The sequence below is a fragment of the Nicrophorus vespilloides genome, unplaced genomic scaffold (assembly GCF_001412225.1).
Source record: "Nicrophorus vespilloides isolate i.1.1-1 unplaced genomic scaffold, Nicve_v1.0, whole genome shotgun sequence".
Taxonomy (NCBI): Eukaryota; Metazoa; Arthropoda; class Insecta; order Coleoptera; family Silphidae; genus Nicrophorus; species Nicrophorus vespilloides.
Genome location: NW_017096786.1, coordinates 92,014 through 114,142, shown reverse-complemented (window position 1 = coordinate 114,142; position 22,129 = coordinate 92,014). Strand labels below are relative to the sequence as shown.

The 22,129-nt window shown below is 34.7% G+C and overlaps 1 protein-coding gene across 1 annotated transcript in view; it reads left to right on the top strand.

The window, feature by feature from the left end:
* Nucleotides 1-800: 800 nt before the first annotated feature.
* LOC108558195 (ribosomal protein S6 kinase alpha-5-like) overlaps nucleotides 801-22,129 on the top strand; it is a 69,771-nt gene continuing 48,442 nt past the window's right edge. Inside the window, exons 1-2 of the mRNA XM_017915028.1 lie at nucleotides 801-1,753; nucleotides 19,355-19,423. Coding sequence (XP_017770517.1) covers nucleotides 1,594-1,753; nucleotides 19,355-19,423 — 229 coding nt within the window. The 5' untranslated portion in view covers nucleotides 801-1,593. The remainder of the gene's footprint in view (nucleotides 1,754-19,354; nucleotides 19,424-22,129) is intronic.

The window sequence follows — 22,129 nt, the reverse complement described above, 5'->3', positions numbered from 1 at the left end:
GTGTATTGAAATCCGACGTTCGAAATCCCACAGAATCCCGATGTATTGAAATCCCGACTACCATAATCCCGACAATCGAAATCTCCGACAGTGTCTTTTATTATTATAATTTCTACAATAACATTTTTAAATTATTGTACTATATTTTAATAGGTCGATGACTCTTTTTCCCGATTATTAATTTGTCGGGATTTCGATTGTCGGGATTATGGTAGTCGGGATTTCGAACGTCGGGATTTCAATACACTCGGGATTTCGAATGTCGGGATTTCGAACGTCGGGCTTTCAATAGACGGTCTTGCGATATAGACCCATTTCCTGTATATCTAAAGAATAATTTTAAAATTGGTTGGTAAAACTGTTTAAATGTCAGTGATAAACAAATAAGTGCAAATATCCTGTAAAAAAATTATACGTGTTAAAAATAATGGTTGGTAAAACTTTGTTGACATATTTAAATGTCAGTAATAAACAAACAAGAAAATAAATAAATAAATAAATAAATAGAGCAGATATTGAAAAACAAAAAGAGTGCGCGTTACGTTTTGTGTGTTGTGGAAGTAAAATTCCGTTCGAATTGTGTGTGTCTGTGCGGCGAACGAAAATGTTAAACATTTTTAATAAGGCCGTTAAATGTTTATAAATGATGTGTATGTAACTGTAGTGATATAGTGATACGGACATAATGACGACGGAGTGGGAGAGTGGAGCGCTGTAGACGGAGAGGGAGAGTGGTAGTCGGGCCGTCGGTGGGACGGAGACGGCGTTACAAGCCAGATAGAATGAGCTTTCGGTGAGCGGCGGCGGCGGCGGTGGTGGGGAGCAAGAACATGGGAGCATGCAAGACGCGAAAATAGTCGAATTCAGTTACTTACAGTCGCGTGGCGTGAGGCAGTTACGTTTGCGTTCGTCTAAACTGCAGCAACCAACTGCGGAGACCAAGAGAAAGAGAACTTTTGTGACAAAAACATCAACAACACAACTAATGCAGAAAGTTAATACAACAAATTGTTAAATAAACAAATAACTGGAGGAAGAGCAGGATTATTACACAGTAGTGTTACTACCCTCAGTTTATTATTACTTCGTTGCTGTGTTGTTATTATATATTGGGGAACTGTTACAGTGCGAAAAGTTTAAAGGATAATTTGTCTGCAATAACAACAACAACAACAACAAACTTGAATGAAAGTCGCGCGTCCATTGAAAACAACGCGCTCAGCAGTAATAGAATTAAATTTAAAACAAAAAACACACAACACACGGATTATTTGAAGTACATGTGCAGTGGTTTTTGGTGACTGAAGTGAATTGAATATAGATTATTTCTTGGAGGATAACCGCAGTGGGACACGGCGCTCGCTCGCTCGCTCTATTCCTCCTCATCAACATTGTTGACTTATGCGTTTCCGTTCTTCGGCGACGTTGCGCTCCATGTGCCGTTTGTCTCTTTGATCGTTGCTTGATGGAAAGACGAGAGGAGATGAGGAGATAACACCGGGCTGGAACAGCACCACGAAGACATCTCCGAGGAGATCAGACAGAGCTGAGGTGGACAGCGACCGGACATCCTCCTCCTCAGCCTACCCGAAGATGCGCTGCCACAAGAAGACCAAAGAGAGCGGTTTCTTTGAGGGCGACTCGGACACAGATATGGGCAAAGCTTTGAAAAGGACCAAAGTTAGTGATAAAGTTGAGTACACGGCAGATGAGCTCGAGACCCACATCCGCCCGACATGCTATTCCGAAAGAGGTACTGATACAAATACAACATTTTCTTTAAAACGTATATTTATTATTTTGATAGGTTATTTATTTAACGTTTTCCTTTCTTCTTCGTGCTTGGTTCTTCTTCTGGCAATTGGCATTGCGATGGTGTGGTATTTAAACTTGCGCTACATGCCCACCATAATACGATCAACATAACCTCACTACAAGCGGCCAGAGGCACAGCGAGCAGCACAGAGGCATGCCCTACTTTTACAACTAAATCCAATATAAAAGCAGTGGCGTTCGCGCGCCGCGCCAGCAGCTGTGTGCCACCATTTATTTTTACCCGTCTCTGTTTTTGGTGATCATATGATCATCCAGATCGGCCAGCTGATGCACGCACACACATGACCCGCGATCACCGACCAACCCAGCGCCATTCCGATGCCAGGCATGTGCTTTGCATCACTGTAAATATTTAGGAATTCACCATCATCCTCTTCTCAAGTCCTTTACTTTATTCCTTCCTTACTTCCTTTGTTCAAACGCACTTCTGATTTCAGGACAGGTGACACAACTCACTTATACCAACCGACTATTTCTCCCATGGGGAGAGTGGAACTTTCTAAAACTAATGTTATTCATAAATTACAAGTTTCCCCTCAAATATATATAAAAAGAATCAAACTTACCTTCCTAACTGTAATATGATGATAATAACGTTCGTGAGTTTTAGCAATATACTGAAAATTGGCCAATCTTGACATGAACAGCTGATCAAATCATTAATAACAATTGCCACAAAGATATTAAGCAAATAAACAAAGTCAACTTCTTAAGATTATAAGTTTTAGCAATGTTACACAATTTTAGCAATATCATGAAAATTGATACTTTATGTGCGAACAGCTGATCAAGAACTTAACCGTTGTAACAATATCATAAACTCGTATTGCCAACACGTAACTGTACAAAGCTAATTAAGATTTGGTTCATAAACTGTTCGTACTTATCCATAAGCATCCACGTGGAAAGTTTAACCAATTAATTTTATCCGCCTTCAAATTTACTCAATAGATAAATTGAGAAAATAAGTAAAGACAAATGTGAATTGTATTTATTAATTGTGCTTTTTTTTTTCATGAAATGTATTTGTTAAATGATAATTATTTTGTTTTGAACATCAGTGATTTTTCAAAACAAATTCTAATGTAAACATCAAAACGTGATTTCTTAACAATAAACAGCAGCATTTGTGATCTATTTTGTAAACGATTGAATCACAATAATAGTGTGGAATAATTATTTTATAATAGCTTATCTAAACAGCAATTATATTTCAATATACTTCTCACCCATCCAAGTTTTGTTGCTTAACGATCGTATTTTATCAATCAAGCAATCAATCTATTTAAATAATACACAAATAAATATTGGTAACATTACGCAACGTTAACACAATATAAATTGTGTTCGTTTATAATTTAATATGTTGAAAACAGTTGGAATATTGGAAATAATATTATTGAATCGGAGCGACCGCAGGTTCAACGGATATTGTGTTTGTTGTCGATAAATGTTATTATTATTATTTAATATTTATTGATAACTGATAATACATTTGGAGGACAGCTGACAACGCTTCATCGTGTTTGCTAATCGCACTTATCTAATAAGTTACATATATTTTTTTTGTAATCCAACACATTTTTATTTTGCAATTGAAAAAAAGTCATTTAACTCTTCAATTGGTTAAACAAAATGATTTAAATCATAATTTATTAGTTGGTGATATTTGCTAAATTCTATTATTATTAATGATCTAAACAAATCAGTTTAATGGCAAAAGCTCATGTCTCATAGAAAAACTCATTTACATAATGTGTATATAAAATGGTATAAGTCTCGCAATATCAATCAATAATTCGGAAATTGGGATGGAAACAACATAAGAATCAATAACGGGATATAATGTAAGAAAAAAGGATTTGCAATTCATATTTAATGATGTGATTCTATAAATAATTTTTTGGTAAACATTTCGGAGAAAATTTTTGAAAATGTTATGTTTATTGCAATATTGATTGTAATGTTTTTGATTGTTGCGTCAATAGATTGATTTAAATGAAGTTAAATATACATTTAATTATTTAGTGGAAATGAATCATTCTTTAATTGTATTATTATGTATAAAGATTCATATGTATTTATATTTAACAGCAAATACGGGAAAAACAGAAAAAAATAATCTTTAAAGAAAACGTAAACAAATTCTTGGAAAATATGTTTATGTAATATTATTCGATTACTACAAAAAAAATATTTTTCATATTAGAAAAAGTTGTTTTAAAATATTTATGTGTTTTCATTTTACAAAATAATTTCTATTATTAAATATAAAGTTTATTATTAGATTTTTTCATAGAGTTCTTCATTAATTATCTAATATCGAAGTACATGAAAATATGATTAATACGTTTGTATTCGAAAGATTTACTCTCTGCTGTCGCGTTAGAAACCAGATATATATATTTTTTTAACTTTCGTGCAATTTTGTGAAACATTTCAACGAATAAATATAAGATAAAACGCAAATGATAGCAGATAAATGTGCTCGGAGGACAACGTTCGCTGTTTGCCAATAAACTTGTGAAATATGTTTTCGAAACTTTTGTTTACACATTCAAAACGAATTAACAAAACTTTTAACAATGAAATACGATTTTTTTTATATTATTGTTTTACTTAATTACAATAATTGTCGGAGATGAATATTCGCAAAAATAATGTAATTGATAAACCTGTTTGAAGGACACGATTTCATTGCTTAAATTTATTTATTTCTATAATTGTTTAAGAAAATTTTATTGATTCAATAAGTGAATTATTATAAATGTTATTTATATTACAAGTTTTTTTTGCTGTTTTGAAGCCAAAGTTTCTCTATTACCTGACGTTTCTGAAAATTAAGTACAAGGTTTCTTCTCTCGGTTAGGAAAAGTTTCTACTTTAATTCCATGCAATTTAGTGGCAAATAAACGCTGTTGCCCAATAAAACCTTAATTAAATAATTATCTAAAAAAAAATATTGCAAAAAGCTTATTTGTGGATTATCCACTGATCTTGGATTAATTGTAATTATGATTTGGTTAATCTCTCATCGTTTTTGGGATTAACCTCGAGGCTATTCCTCCACAGAAAGAATGGTTTCATGAGGATGTGCCAGGAGAGCGAGAACGAATAAATAATAACGCAGTAAACGAGTTTGTAATAAATTAACTGTGTGGAATTTTTGTAACGTTAAATTATTTTAATTGGATGCACAACTCATTACTAACTTGCGCATAAACATGTAGAGACGCCTGTTTATGAATTAAGCGTTTCTCTGTGCAGCAGCAGCAGCAGCGGGTTTCCCACTGGTTTTCGGCGTGGATTTGGTTTGGTGCTAAACACCGCTTTATCTCGGTTTAACGGATACAATAACAAACAGTTGAGTGCTTATATTTAACCTCTTTGATTAAACAATAATAACGCGACGAGAGAAAGAGTTTAACGCGTGATCCGTATTCCTCGGATTAGTTTAAAGGAGAGAAAAGAGGAGGAAGCGTGGTTGAATTTCAATGAAGTTTTCAGACGCGAGGGGGTGTCTGATTAATTGTTGCTATTACTGTGCGCGATAAGTGCATTTTGATAATTAATGTTTGCTTAAAACTAAGCTTCTGCACGGGGCAGGAGGGAAGAGGGTGAAACTGGAACGGACGACCTAAAAAGCAAGTGGCCCGTTCGACATTCGAGCCTTCATTTTTTTTTGGTTCTGTTACCAGCTGACAATGTAATATATCCACGCGCGCAATAACCATTCCAGATTAATTAAAACTGCATATTTTATGTATCCACTTTTTTTTATAGTATTCCATAAAACTACGCTTTAACAATTAACTTCTTTCACGGCCTGTGAACAACCAGAGATTATTATCATAACAATAATGAATGATCATTATGATTCAGTAACTGATTCATCGATCAGTGTTTCCCAAACTTAGATTTGACAACATCAATATTATTATGAAATGGTCCTGAAAAATATTGGGAAAACTCTAAAAATATTGTTAAATTTTCAAATTAATTTAATAAGGTGATCAAACAAATATATTGTATGTCCAGTATGATTTCTTACAAAATATTTACTTTAAAAATATAATCTTTAAACGATTCAATGACGAAAGGTTGCAACCTTGGTGTTACAAAAATAATCACTAATTACATTTCAATTGGTTGCAATAATAAAGTTGAGACGTTATCTAAATACAGCATTAAAAGTGATCACAAGTTGTGTAAGGTGAAAATGTTAATACTGTTTTCTGCTGTTTGAATGACACAACTAATGAATTCTTGAAAACTACTAATAACTAGTTTGGATTTCATCGTGTACACAGAGGTTTTTGTGGAATTGAAACATTAGTTTTGAAAAGCTTTAAAAGATTTGATTATCAATGTGACTAGAACGTCTTTATCTTTTTTAGGTCTTAAGTATATTTGAACATGAATTTTACCTCAAATCTTATACAAACTTTAACAAGTGATCCATCGCATTGAAGTCTCTATAATAACAAAGGTTTTCTTACAATTAATGGAGTAATTAGAAATTGGTTAAAAATACAGTGATTTTCGTCTTGATTTAAAAAGAAGTTGTGTTAATTTTGAGTATTGGATAGAATAAGTGTGTTTGGTCATCTTCACTATTGACTAACCCAATCAGAATCAGTATACGACTATTACATACTTGAAGAATAGAATATGATTACAGTGTTGGCACGTAGAGTGTGAGCATTAGTATCGCCCACTCTGAAGACGAGAATAGTATAAGATTAGACCTTCACCATTGACTCGTGCGGTCTATGGGTCGCCCACGTTGAGGAGGAAGAGAACAGGATGAGCACAGCGCAAGTAACCATGAACAAAACCTATTTTTTTTTGTTGGAATAATCCTGATGCATCCCGACTTCAGTATCCAAAACCGAAACAATGTTTAATACTTTAGTTAGTTATGAACACGATTAAACAAAGCGTGGGTTGTAAACATTGGTGTCTGGAACAAAGCCGGGAGAGGACAAATAAAAAAAATATATATATGAGAGAAGAGGTGAACGGTGTAAATAAATATTTGCCAAAAGGTAATTGTGTGCATCGCGGAGTGGACGGATCCTCGGGATGCGCTTCGCCACGGATAAAAAAGGAAAACGGGGGAATCCCCTTTAATGTTTCCACGGTAATTTAACGAGCGATCGTTTCCACATTATATTCACGAGCTCTGATATTTTCCACTCGGTATTCCACTACGACTTTTTATTTATTTATTTATTTATTATTATTTCAAGTTCGTTTCGAACTGAACAACCTATTTATTAGTTCGTTTATCTCTCCGATTTCCACGGTTTGTTATCTTAGCAACAACAAACAAAGAATTGTTTTGCAATTTCGTAGATAAATATGGAGAAAGTTGCGGGTTTCGTAGAAATAATAATAGTGGAAGCACGTTTGTAGGAAAAAATATTTTTTTTTGGGGCTTTTTGTGCAACTGTAGTGTAGTCGGAGGGAAAATTCTCCTCCTTCAGAGCGAGCATTTGTATCTATACAGTTTCATCTACCTGAAACACCCTTTTTTCGCCCTACCGAAAATAGCCTTCAGCTGCTAAACATTCGAAGTTTGCTTCACGTTCGGAAAGTTTCTAAACACTCTTTACTTTCGCCCGTTCCCAATCCGTGCAGTATTGACACAATTCAATTAATCCTGGATTTTACTAGCCAATTTACTTATTTTATTTTTGTTAATTCTCTCTGAGAGCTTTAATATTCAATATTGCCTTGTCTCTCTGTTCTCTCATTCAGTTATTCTAATTTAAATATTTACACAATAACCATATTTCTGTCGCATTCTTTTTTATTTATTTTATATTGCTGCTTCTACTTATTATGAATAAATAAACGCTTTTCGATAAGAAGCGAATTTCCGGATGTCTGCTGAAACCATTATCCTCCAATTCTTGTTCATTTTGCATCGACGACACATGAGCGACCTCACCGAAACGGAAACGCTTAATTAAAACTAATGAATTCCGGATAACCGAGTAACGTTTCAATCCATCCTCCGATAATTTGAGGATCCTTTTTACTTCGCGAAACTGTCTCTTTTTTTTCTCCAATCCAGGTAGATTATTGTTTCGGGGAATGCGCTTCGAGATTGTAACCAATTTTGTTGCTGCTCGCATCGCCATTACAACCAAGAATTCCGGTTCAAGGGCAAACGCTTAATACAATTTATCGTATTCCTCTTTTTTTTCTTCTTGTGCACGTAACTTCGTTCCAATAATTGTTTGGAAAAAAAAATAGGTTTTTTTTGCTTCAATTCATTATGCAAATGGTACGAATTTCAGATGTAATGTGCGCTTCTGCGAACTGTAATAATGAAGGAGTTGTTTTCGAATCGTTGCTGAAGATCCTGGAAAATCCGTTTAGCGGAATAACAATTTTCGATTCATTCTCCCGTCATCTTGGTCGGATTATCCATAGTCGTGCATTACTTCCGAGCTTTTGGCTTCCCTCCAAATAATCAGCATCTCTTGTTTGGATTAACTGCGAGGGGTCACACTGGTTGTCGATTACCTGCAGCGAGAACCAAAAACCTACTACTCCATCCATCCTGGTTGCGCTTCGTTTGAAATGTTATTATTCCATGAAAGTTCGTACTTGCGAACCCTCCATTTCAATAGCGTTTCCGAAAGCTTTTATTGCTGCCCAAATAATTCATAACGTCTGGAAAATGTGCTCCTCGATTTCCAACAGCGCGATTCCCGGAAAACCCGCATTTTTAATATAACATCTCCTTACCAAAAATGTATCATCAAATCAGTGTGCTTCGTACAGCTCTTCAAATATTTATATACAGTGTATTTCTTTTGATGATGGATTTGCTCTTTATTTAATATGAAGAATAGCGTTGTAATCAGTGCTTTATCCGCGGAAACGTTAGTCGGATGCCAGTTGGGCTTTAGGTCTGATAGTGGCGGAGAGGAGTCCGGATCGATTCCGGCGTCGGGTCAATAAATGTACATACATACACACACACACTCACACATCCGGAGGGCAGACTATGGTGGATGTCGGGTTATGAATACAAATATCGTTTAAAACCTAATTTTTTGGGAAAAGGCCGGACGGACCGCCGTTTTAGCGGAATTACAATTTCCACGCGACGGCCGTACCGTAAATACCTATAAAAAAATGATAGAGAAAACAACGAACGGCGTTGGTAGTAGCAGTAGCAGTAGCAGCAGCAGCAGCAGCAAAACGGACAGCAAAACATCGTGTTGTTGTTGATGTGCCTCGCGCGGAATTTAGACGTGTTTGTTTACTACGTTTTATTTTTACTCTCCTGCAGACAGAAACGCGAATTGATGCATAAATCCATTTGCATATTTTTAGCGTTTTTTCGGTGAAATCAGCTTTACCTAGAGAGCCTTTTGTTTATGAAATGCAAGGTAATGATACTTAGGCTTAGACAAATCTATTACATTCAACAACTATGCACACAACCTACGCTTTCCTCAATGGAGCGTCTCTATGGATTTGGGTCAAATGTACTCTTGTTTTGTTGGCAATTACTTCTTATCCAAATTAAATGACCTTCCAAATTCGCATTTGTCAAAAATTACTTATTTTTTGCACTTCATTTTGATGATTATTGAACTATTATTAACTTAGCACAAACTGCAGACTAATGTGTATTTCATGCATTTTATGTATTATTAACAAACTTAGTAATAAAGTATAAATAAAAATAAATTGTCATCACAATTTAGAAAAGTGACTAAAACATATTTCAGCGTTGACAACGCAAACGAACTTTTCTATATTTTTTTAATACTTCAAGAAATTAACAAACCGATTTGTTAATATTTTTTTACATTATTTATTAACAAATTCACGATATTGAGTTTCTAAAAGAATCATAATGAAATGACCTTCTGAATGAGATAAAATTTACTTGTATTTATCAGAAATTACTTAATTTCAAATCGAGGTCTTTTCAATTTAATTTCTAAATTATTTAATTTTAGTTATATCTTAAATTTATTTTTATTAATACAAAGAAAATTTATCATAAAAATGTATAAATCTCACTGAAACTTTTAATTATTAAATTGATTAATTTGTAATATTTCTCAAGAAATTCGTAGAATTAATCATTTAAAGTGAACTTTTTTTTTTAAATTTGCGATAAATGAATTATTTTAAAATATTTAGACATAATAATTATAAATTTCGCGAATTTAAGTATGTCTGCTCTTATCGAAGAATTGCGATGTTGTATTTAATCAATATTGTGTTGTTGTAGAAAGATAAAATTAATTGTGTAATAATTGCTTGAGATTCGTAAAATAAATAGCATTACTCGGATAATGTGATTAGTTTGTAATCAAGTCGTGTAATGCGATAGAAAAGGGAAAAGTAAGAAACAATATTACACAAAAAAAAAAGAAGAAACAGGTTCCGATTAAAGTGAATCTATGAAGAAGGAGTAAAAAGAATGCAATTTCTATAAAGCGAATATGCTGGAACACGCCCAGGATATCCCTTGGTGCTTTATAAGAAGAAGCTTAATGCGTTCTCTCCCATAAAAGGTTACGTGGCGTATAAAACGCATGTCAACCATTGGACGAGATATAAATACCGGCGTAACCATTCTTGCTTTTATTCATGATGCCTTATTTTCTTTTCTTCTTTTTCCGTCCGCTTGATTTTCGTGGAAGAAAACGCGCCGCGACGAGGAGGAAGAAGAAGTGCAAAGTTCATGTTGTCCCTGTGTCCATTACAGTTAAGCATTTCAAAATTGCCGGGCGTTATGAAAGAGAAGGCAGCAGCAACAGCGACGCTCACTTGGAAAGCTCTTCTTTCTCTTCACCTTCTTCTCCATCATCAGAAGAAGTAGAAGGAGAAGTTTCACTCCGTGTAATTAGCTGAGAACGATACTCTTAATTATAATAAATTATCCGCGAACCGGGATCTCAGTTTCAGGAGTATACCGAAAAAAAAAAACGGGATGTATCCGTTCGAAGTGTGTCTGTAATGATGTTTAGAGGATGGTTTAATGAAGTCTCTTCGATCGCATTAAAATTGCATTAGCTTCGTTCATTATGTCACCCGATACAGACACATGTTCTGCAAAGCGAATTTAAATATAGGCAAATGCAACGAAACGAAAAGGAGGCGCATGAGGCCTTCGACGGATCCAAAGGAGGGCAATCAAATGATATTAAGCGACCTTAGCACCTAAACATTGACATACTTCGGTTTAGTAAAATATCGAACGGCCACGCGCGCAACTCTACACATCCAACTCTCTCGGACACCAGCACTCTCCTTGCTCTAATAGCCCCCCCATATGCATTTTAAAACCAGACCCACATTTCTTCAGTATCTCTCATATTTTTGCCTTCCTCTCCATATCTATGCTATGGGTTCTTCTTTGCGATGCCAACGTGAGGAGTGTTAGAGAGAGATAGAGGACATTGGCATCACTGCACCAAATGTTTCGATTTTTTTTTCACGAAATGAAATACGTAACACGTGCTGTCTCGCTCACTCTCTCCCCTCTCTCGCATTTTCATCGTCGTCCCTCCCACCCCCCAGCAATCTTAGGGTGGATCGAATTTCCCCCGAAAAATTTATCACCACTAAAAACCCTCATCCGAAACCCACATCTCTACCATTCAATATAAACTTATATAACACGCAAACAACGTGGGTATAATAATCCAATAAACCCGGTCGAGAAACAAAGTAACTATTTAGTATCGATGGAATTAAATCCATTTGTTTTCATGTTTTCCCCTGTTACACCGAGCGGAGTGGACAAAAATTTGGGGCATTTTTTTTTTCTACAACCGCTTTGCTTCATGAAGCACTTTCACAAGGTATTGTGAAAGTAAAAATTAATTGTAATTTGCATGACGACATTCATTTCACTTTTAATTTATGTTTGTTTTGTTTGTTGTTACCTTTTGTATTCTTACTGCTGTTTGATTTCATTTCTCCTTAGGTCGACATAATCATACAGTTATGAACAATATTTTAATTACAATGTTTTGTAAACAATATTTAATGACTAAATTAATATTTTCTATTAAATATTTAAATATTAAATCCATATCGTAAACTTTCTGTTAACTTAACTTAACTTTATTAGGGTTCACAAAGAAGGTTAAGAACCCCTGATTTACACGGAGCTGTCGTCTCGGCCTGCGGCACTTGATTGCATCCCTGGGATCGTTTCACATAAAGTCCTATATTTGCTTCACAAATATCTTCAGTCCGTTAAGAAAATGATATATAACATTTTCTTTTCGTTGATATATTTACACCAATTTTGATGAATTTATATTAGTTTTGAAATTGATCAATTTCCTAACAGACTTTTAGATATTTTCTCAAGTAGTTCTAAGTGCTTTCAGGAAGTGATGTATAATATTATCTTTTGATTCATTTATTTCTTATAACAAAGGGGTATAATTTTATAGCTACTCGATTAACATGTAGGAAGCACGTGCGCACTTCCGCTCCAACACATGCTTCAGTTCAAAAAAAACACTTCAGGTATCTTTTAAACATGACTTCAATTCAATTCTATGTTCTTTTCCATAATATTTTCATTCACTTTTATATTATAAAATATTAAAAACGTTACATAATAACAATTAATCAAAATAGTAATAATTTAATCATCTACATCAGTGTTTCTCAAACTTTTTGACCTGCCGCCACTTTTGCACTTAAAAAATTCTGATCTATTAAAGAAAAAAATAACGAAAATATTTAAAACTTTTTACACATTGTTTTTAGTAAATTTATTTAACCTTTCCAATAAATTCTGAAATATTGAAATCCAGAATATATTTCTTAATGAGTAAATAAGTTTGTTTGTTCTAAAAGTAAATGATTATTTAACAAGGAATAAATAACTTTTTGGTAATAGCTTTCGAAATGCCTTTTCAGCAAAATTTAATTGTAATTACTGCTACCAGAAGAATAGCATTACTATTTCAGAAAGCTTCATATCTTTGTATATGAGATAAAAAGTAATATCAATATGATGAGTATTGCTGGAATCAAAAGTTCGAAGACCTTCTTTCTATCAAAGAAGAAAGTGCTCGCAGGATTTTTCTCAAATGATGATGGCAACGAAAAAGAAACTAGCATTTTCCTCTTGTATTTATTACTGGAGCTTCGTTTACGTTGCGTGTAAGAATGCTGAGAACTTGCCGTGAAAATATTTAGAATTTCTCGAGGCTCTCTTCGCATCGAGTTATTCAGGGGAGCGCAAAAAATAAATCCACAATAAACAAGATCCAAGAATGATTTGCGTTTTTCGATTAATAATATTTAGAATTTGGAGAAAAAAAATGAGAAATGTAGGAGTTCCTGTCCAGATAAAGGGTATCATGATTAGTTAAAAATATATATTATGTTGATAAGATTATCGCGTTTCATCTTCAAATTTTTGTTGGGTCGATGAGAGGAGGAGGAGGAAATGATGAATGAAATTGCGAAAGGTTGTTAGATAAATTTGCTGAAAGTGGAATGGACGGCGACGGGGGTGGAAGAGGAATTGCTGGAGTTGTTGGTCTGGATGTCCATTTAACGTTTTACGATAAAGCATTAACTATAAATTCCGACTGGAGACGCGCGGTAGTCAGAACTTCCCTTTTTCCTCCTCCGTTCCTTTTAAAAATCAAACAATCTGTCGGAGGCGAACAGAAACATGGAGACTTTTTTCTCTTTCTCTTTCCGACCCTCACGACTTTAGTTTTTGTGGAGAGATAAAGCTGCGGCGGCTAAAACTTAATAGTCGGAATTTATTTAGTCAACGGAAACAAGGAAATAGTTTTGAATGGGTGTCCTCAGGAGGATGGGAATGAATTGAGGGAAGACACAAACACCGCGAAACATATTTTAACGGGCGCCAAGGAATCCAATATTACTTGAATAGAAACCGCCCGTTCTTCTGAGACGTCGGATGGATGCAGAAGATGTTTACCCTTTAACGCGTGTATCGTAATTTAAATCTGAACACAAAAGCTTTTCATACGGTCTCCTCGAATATATACCATGCGAACACCTACAAGCGCTAAGCGGCTGATTACATTTCAAACCCATTACGTAATGTCACCGACTGCGCCGCTGCTGCTTCCGCCGCCCCTCCGGACTTCATCGTCCCTCGGCCTCCTCTTCCTCCGCCCCCTTTTCCCAGATCTAACGGATGCAATTAGACAACTCGGTAAATAATAACAGTCGGAATGGGAATAACGTCCCATATAGCGCGTTGCGTGCGTTCCTCGTGTTTGCTAAAGCTTGGAACAACTTTGATGAGGGAAAACAATGACCGGAAACAACTTGCCCCGAAAATATGCCCCGATAAGTCACAATATTGTCAAGTACGAACTTGGGCATTTGCTGTTGCCGTCGAGCATGCGATCACTACATGTCCCAGTAGAAACCCATTTAACGAGCGTTATTTCTTGCAAGGAACTAACTTTAACTCTGAATGTAACTCAATCGGATGAATCCATTGGATTTATTATTACAGGGATCTCATCTGCGTCGAGAATACCGGAATGATCATGTCACAAACATAAACTTCGAAGTAGTAAAATCTCGAAATCCAATTTGCAAACAACATTTTATTTAATTGTCTTCCATAACATATGACAACTTTATAAGTAAACAGTAAATAGTATTGCTAAAAATTCAATATTGCGTGTGTTAAAAATATGCTGTTTATTTATTTATTAACTTTTAATAGACTTTGTACAAACACTCTACAATATTGATGAACCAAACAAGTTTTTTGTATTCCTTGTTTTTTCTTTCATGTAAAAATGGCCCAAAGGGACTATGCTTGCCTCAAGGGATAGTTTCCACCAAGTGAACGTTGTTGTCGCGATGTTATCATGGCACATAGCTCAGAAATATGAGACGTTTATTCCACATTTTCTGCTACAAACAACAACATTTCAAAAACTTTTAATCTGATATAAACTAATCTAAACCTTAAATTGTTTTACTATAAACAAAGCAACAGTTTTATGTGAAATAAATGAATGAGATTATTATGTTTAGAAATGTAGAGCTTACCTTCAAATACTAAACTAATCTTTATTACTTTAAACCGATTTCCAAGCGTCAGCGTTATCTAAACAATTCGTTTGATTTTGCTTATATAAACTAGGAAAATTGAACAATCTTCGCATGCCTTGGGGAAAACCTTGTAGCAACAGTTAATAGTAAATTGTAATTTTCGTGTTATATCTTATCACTTGAATCCTATTACCACAATTATTTGTTTTAGATAAAATAAACCTTGATTATTTATACCATTCATAATAAGTACAATGAAATTTAAATGATTATGTAACTTTATGTACAGTTTCTTTTTCTTAAAGCATTATTTAACGTGTAATTAACGTTAATGCTACTGTGAGAATGATATTAATACAAGTAACTGTATTTGTTGGAAAGTTTCCCTTCAACTGGAATATTAACAGCAGCGAGATCATTTAGTAGTAATATCACGTATTCACACAATGCACACACATGGCTGAAGGATTTCCATCCAAGGGAAACCTAATAAATGCAATTACCGATACAACTAATATTATAATGTCATTACTGTTTGTTTACTTTACAAGTTTTTTTTTAGTTACTTAATATTTTATTAATTATATTTGTAAAATGAATTTTATGTATTCAGAATGTTGTAAAGTGGATGGACAAAAACAGTTTAGATTTAGCGAAGGCTATCAATCACGCCTCCCTGGTTTCCAAAATCTCCCTAGGCGTACAAGTTATACGTAACTTTACCATTGGGATGGCCCTAATTCAACTGGAATTGTGCGGCTCGAATATTTCAGTGTTCGGAGGGAATAAATATGTGTGTGTGTATATTCAAGCTGTCCCGATTTTACCGAACTTTCGGTTATGCTAATTTCTGGATAGGCAATGTTTATTTTAGCATATTTCTAAAGTTAATCTACACGCACTAACATTAGCACTATCGAACCAATCGTATATTTACTTTTTGATATCAACTATCGTTGCTCGAATCACTTAGTAATCTAGATTTATAATAGAAATAGAACAATGTCAACGTATTAAAATATATAAGTTTTAGATATTTGATATACGTAATACATTTCGGCGTTAATTATACCAGAGGTGGCCAGACTTTTTGCAGCAAGACTAAACTTTTTGGTATAATCATTTAAAAAAAATCTTAATAAAATATATCATATTTGTGTTCAAGACTTTTGAAGAGCCGCATGCGGCTCGAGAGCCACAGTTTGGCTACCCCTGATATATGCAAAGCAGTTGTGGTTTTTGTTAGGAAATGTGTGAAGCTTCTTCAGTTGATTAGAGTTGTGATGTTTTTGTAAGTGCGGGGCTTAATGGATTATTTTAGTTATGTTGGTAAACTTGATTGGTGATGTAAATTGCAAAATGTCAAGACGCCAACAGCAGTAGCCGCAATATTGAAAGAGAAGCAGAAGGTGAAATTTTCGTTATTCAGGGCAAATTTCTAAAGAATCCGCTCGCAGCGTGTGACCTTGCTTTTAATGAAATGATTCAATTTGCTAATAATAATGCTGATGTTGATGAAGTGTGTGTGTTTGTGTGTATATACGTCTGCATGCAGCGTGTATGTATGCATCACAACACAGACATGTTCGGTGTGCTTTAGCAACAGCTTGTAGGTAACCGAATCCGGTTTGGAGCTCCGATACTTCCGGCAGTCATTCACCCCGCTCGTATCCCTCCCTGTATATATCTGTGTATACCACCAGTTACACCACATTGTAAAATAAATGGGGGATATGCGACGGAGTTTATCTGAAAAGATAGTAGGGCCTCCCCGTTCCCTTCACGAGATGTCTGCTTACGCGTTGAAAAACTACCTAGAATCAATCCAAACTGGCGAAAGACTGAAATGAAGGAGGCACAAAGTATATATATATACGCTCACACACATAAAAACACCATCATATCCCATCCATATAACGTCGAGAAATGTCAATAAACTGGAATTTCATTTTTCTGTGTGTTTCTGATAAACCTCTTCTCGCCGTATATGAAATGTATATATCGACGTAATTGTTTCCACGCCGGTCACGTATTTCCGATGCAAGAAACTCGGACTTTTATCTTCGTATTTTGATGACCATAAGCAAAAGGAGAAGGGATTTGCGCAAAACAATTAGTGGCCGGGGAAGAATACGAGAAACCCCATCGTCGTCGCCACGTCCGGTTCCGGTTAGACGTGTCGTTACCATTTCCTCTTTTGTTTGCTACACCCCTATCAGCATCGAGAAGAAGAAAAAAAAGCTATGGGTATTTAGATGTAGGTAGGATTGCGCTCTTAATCGAAGTCACGTTTCCGCTATTACCGATTTCTCATAAGGGGAATAAAAATTTTTGCGAAAATGTTTTTCCCATTAACGGACTGACTGAAAGTGCAAGGATTTCAATGTTCGCAACAATAGCTGTGTATGTGTATACATTCCTCAGCGCGGGTTAATTTATACGCTGTGTGTTTTTTTTCTGTCTTTACTCACAATTCTCGAAATCGATTTAGAAATTTGCCGTTCGTTTCCTTGTGCTTTCAATTGTTTTGAAATCAATTCTGAATCTTGGAAGCAATGCCAATCTTAAATTGGACCTAATTACCACCTTTACGAATTAATTCGTTCCAATCATATACATTTTTTTTTATCGTAAAGCGAAAATTCGTAAAACGACAAATTCTTATAGAAAATGTAATTTATTATTAGAACAGAAGTAATAATTTAATACCAAAATTTCTGGTTTAAACCTGTATTTCGTAAAATTTCACTAATATTTTGATACATTTATTAAATAATTTTGTTAATTACGAATTTAAAGAATTTTTATTATTTTTTAAATGAGAATTGTCTTCAGTCAATTCTACAAATTGTATTTGTGAATTTTCATAAAGTAAAAATGTACTGAAAAAATTAGTTTTATGTTTTATATTATACAAATTTCTTTGTGGTTGAAATGAAATTGAATCAATGAAAGATACAACAACAGGAAATACATTTAATGATTTGTAAATTGTTTCTTTTTCTTCCTCTTTAAATCAATTTACAACTTGATGAATTATAGTAATGAGACTGTGTGAGTTCTATAAAGTTTTAAAATGATATCAATTTAAATGTTGATTTCTGTAAGTGATATTTCTATAAGAAACATTTCGAACAAAATTGTTTTTTTTTTGTTAGCTGTTGCAACAATAAAAGTTCGCTTTGCGGTGAATAATCGACCGGGATTAAAATCGAATCAATGAGCGAAACGATCAAACACAAATGACTGTTACTGTTCTTTTAATTAACTCCGGACATATCAAACCTTCCAAATGGCGAATCGATGATGCTTCGAGCTCAATCAACCGAAGCGAAAAGGAATCTCTTTGACCCAAGCGACGTTTTTCTTTTTCGTTTTTTTTTATTATTGTTCTTGTATTGTATATTACCATTGTTTTCGAGAAAAAAATAATAATAACGAGGCTTAACCTTAACCAGTAAAGCGTGCTTAATAAACGTCTTTTGCATACTGCAGCAATTCGCATTCAAATTGGCCTTACAAAATCGCGAACTCTCGGTTCCAATTTCGAAATTCAATTAAAAACACTCAATGACGCAAATCGCCTTCGACCTGAGCACAAAGTCGCGTTTGCAAAAATAATAATAATATATGAATTACTTCTTCTTTATATGGATAAAAAAAAATATTAATCGGGTATTTCCATTTTCGAACAAATGTTAAACAGAAAGTTACGCGCTCACGACTTTCGCAACGCTGCAGCGTTCGCGTTTCTTTTGTTGTTATGAACAATTTGTTTACATAATTGTTCGTTCTAAGCTATTCATTAGCATTCTGCAAGTTTTGCATTTATTACATAAGGTACAATAGATCTACTGCGATTTGTTATTTTATCATATTATTTGTATTACATCTAACATCTCGAGTATAATAGAAATAATTTTAACCCTTAAAAAACGTAATTTTCAATATTGAAGATAGCTAATATTTTAAATAACATATTTTTTATTAATTTTTTGTTGTACTTTGACATTTTTACTTCCGTTATTATCAATTTTTTTTTGTATATAATACTATAAGTCAAAATTTTACTGTCTTTAAATTTGATTCTTTATATTTTAACATAGAAAATGCGTTTTGAAGTGAGAAACATCAAGGGTGAATGAAAGACTTCGGGATATACCGAGAACCGGATACGGTCGACATACCAGTCGAACCGAATCATTGTCTCTCTGACCCTTACAACCCAAGCGCATTTATCTAAGTCAAGAGGAGCTTGTTATTATTACCATTGTTTGTATATTAGAGACGGAAGGAAATCAATTGAAATATGGCTTTTAGAAAAAATGGCTGATAATAAGTTCTTCTTATAAAGTGAAATAAATGATTATGTCTTTGCATTTCGTGAATTGTCATTTTGCTTGAAGTTTGAAGTATATTCTATATTGTCAATTTTTTTTATTTGTTTCAGTAAACCTTTCCGGCGCAGAAAGAGTCGACATGTCTCACTTCGACCTTCTCAAGGTCCTCGGAACTGGAGGTAAGTGCATCGCATCCGCCCTTGTTACCTGTCTCATCCCAAACCTACAACATTTTCTCGTTCATTGTTTGATATTTTTCCAAAAAAAGGCAGATGTATTTTTGAAGCTTTGTTTAATTGAAAACGTTTTTCGGATTCCTGAATTTCTTCTTTTCTTATTCTCAATCGGCCTTGGTGGAAAAACGATGCGGTCAAAGAAAACAGTCAGGTTTTATGTACAGCTTTTTGTTGAATTTGGCCACGTGCCCGAGGTGCAATAAACACCTTGGTCCGCCCAATTAGAACCGGTAAAGAGCGTCGTAAAATCCTAGGATTCGGCCGTAATTGATTCCGCCATGTACGTTTTAAGTGAAACTCGGTTCTTGGCGTTCCAGTATCATGGGAAAATAACGCCATGAGAATTTATACCGAGTCAACAATCGGCGAGGAGGCGAACACACAACACGTTTAATTACCGTTGATAAATTACATGTATCATTCGTCGTAAGTGGCGACCGCAGAATCCGTGTCCCATTGCGGCTAATTAATACGAATTTTGCAATGTATGTTGAGAGCGCTAAGAAGGAAAGAGCTCTAGGAACGGTTTTGCATTCGAGCTTCAAAGATCTGCTTGTTGTTGCTGTAATAATAATAATATGGGGAATGCGATTGACCCCGACAATGGCGATTTAGTTATCGGAGGAATCGGCCGAAAAGCGAAGTGAACGACCTGAAGAAGGCCGCAGATCGTTGGCCGCGATGTAGGGATCCGTCTATACTAGTGAACAACTAGTCACCTGCTCCTCTACATTCGCCTTCCAACGCGCTACAATATTTCCAAATCAATGCTCATAACTCATAACTTACAAAGCTTATAACTCAGTTGTCATCTACATTCTTCTCTAATCCATCCAAATAACTGTCATTCTAATTATTTTAATTAATGTTCATAGCTTCCTAATCCTTTCTTCAACAAAAATCAATCCACCTAATTACAATTATTTATTGTACAACTATTCTACATAACGCTTACAACGATATATCCAAATCAATGCTGATATTCCAAAGCCCATGATCATCAGCAGAAGTCACTTGCCTTTTACATTCTTCTCTAATCCACTCGGAGAACTCGCATTACAATTATTTTAATTAAAAATAAATCTCCTCGTTTTCGCAATTAAAATTTCCCGTCACCGTTCCGCGCAGAAAGGAATCTCCTCCTCTCCCTCCTTTCATCGTTCTCTCCATCTGACCTCTTTCTTTTTCGGAGGTGCCGTTCATGATAAGATAGCGATCGCATTAATTGCTTCATTGGCAAACTAGTTCCATTTCTGCGCCATCCGACTTTCACTCCACCTGTACTTGCCGAGCTTACCGATTTTTCTTTGAATCGTCTAACATCGACCTTCATTTTAACGATAACGTTCGTTAATCGTAAAAGATACTTTATAATCATCTTCAGAACTTCTACGGTCATTAAAGTCGTGTGATTTATCTTTGATGAAGATTGCTTTCCGACTCGACTTTTTTTTTTCGCGCTCCGAAAACAAACCGCTTGTGCGACCTTTTTTCCTGCACAATAAGCTTTTGATATATTTGATTCACTGGCTCCGAGGATTTCGCTGCTATCCACAGTGGAACACGCTGTTCAATAAGTGAAACCTTTTTACGTTTCTCTCTTTCTCTATTCCATTTTTTTCCCTCTAGTCTAAACGTGACTAATGGCACATAACCATGTCGAGTCGACGATTTGTCAACGATTACTACAACTTCCATTGAAGGTGTGATCACTTACAGTTCAAACTTTTTAAAAATATTCCAATAGTTATTTGTTCTTTATTCATTCTCATTAGTACTTGATCTTCAATTTCTAACTAATTTATAATTATTTTGTACAATGTTAATAACTGTTTAGGTAGAGTTAATTAACTTGTTCATTTTATTTTCATACATCTGCCTTTCTTCTTTTCTTATGTGTATATTTATTTTTTTTCGTTTAATTTCGTAGTTCTACTTTAATTGAATACGTGTTGAAAGGTAGTGAGTGACTTATTGCATCACCAGGAAAAGCTGTGGTATAACAACACAAAAAAAAAACAAACTACATAATAGTATGCAATTACATTTTCAATATGGTATTCTTTGCATGATCCGCTCCGAGAAGAGTTGGCAGAGCTTGGATGTTCCTCGAAACCACACAATAAATACACAATCCACGGGTATATTTGAATTGAGCATTTATAAAGGCTGATTTATTAATCGCCGGTTCGTTTTTGCCTACTCCGGAGAAACATCAATATGCCTCGAAGCGCTCTCCTCCTGATAACTGATATTATTTTCTAAGGCTCTGGCATTTCTAGATAACATATACGAGCTTATATTTAAAACAGGCGTCATTAATCATCGGAAAAGAAAAATGTAGTTCGGTACGTTGCTAATAACTAGGAAGAAAGGAAAATATCGACAATTTGTAGCCTTATAAAATACTAAATACTTTTGTATTTGATCACATATATTATTCGAACATTTATTTAAAAATACTGCAGCCTTTATTAATTGCGAAATGGTAATCGCTGAATTCTTGTGGTCGTCGTGTGTCTTTCGATACAAAGGATTTCTTCTTGTATTTTTCTTTTTCGTTGTTTGCATGAGCATCCAGGTAAAAGTAAATCACGTTGACATTCGACAATGGCGCAATTTGCATTTAGGTATTGTGTGTTTATTGCA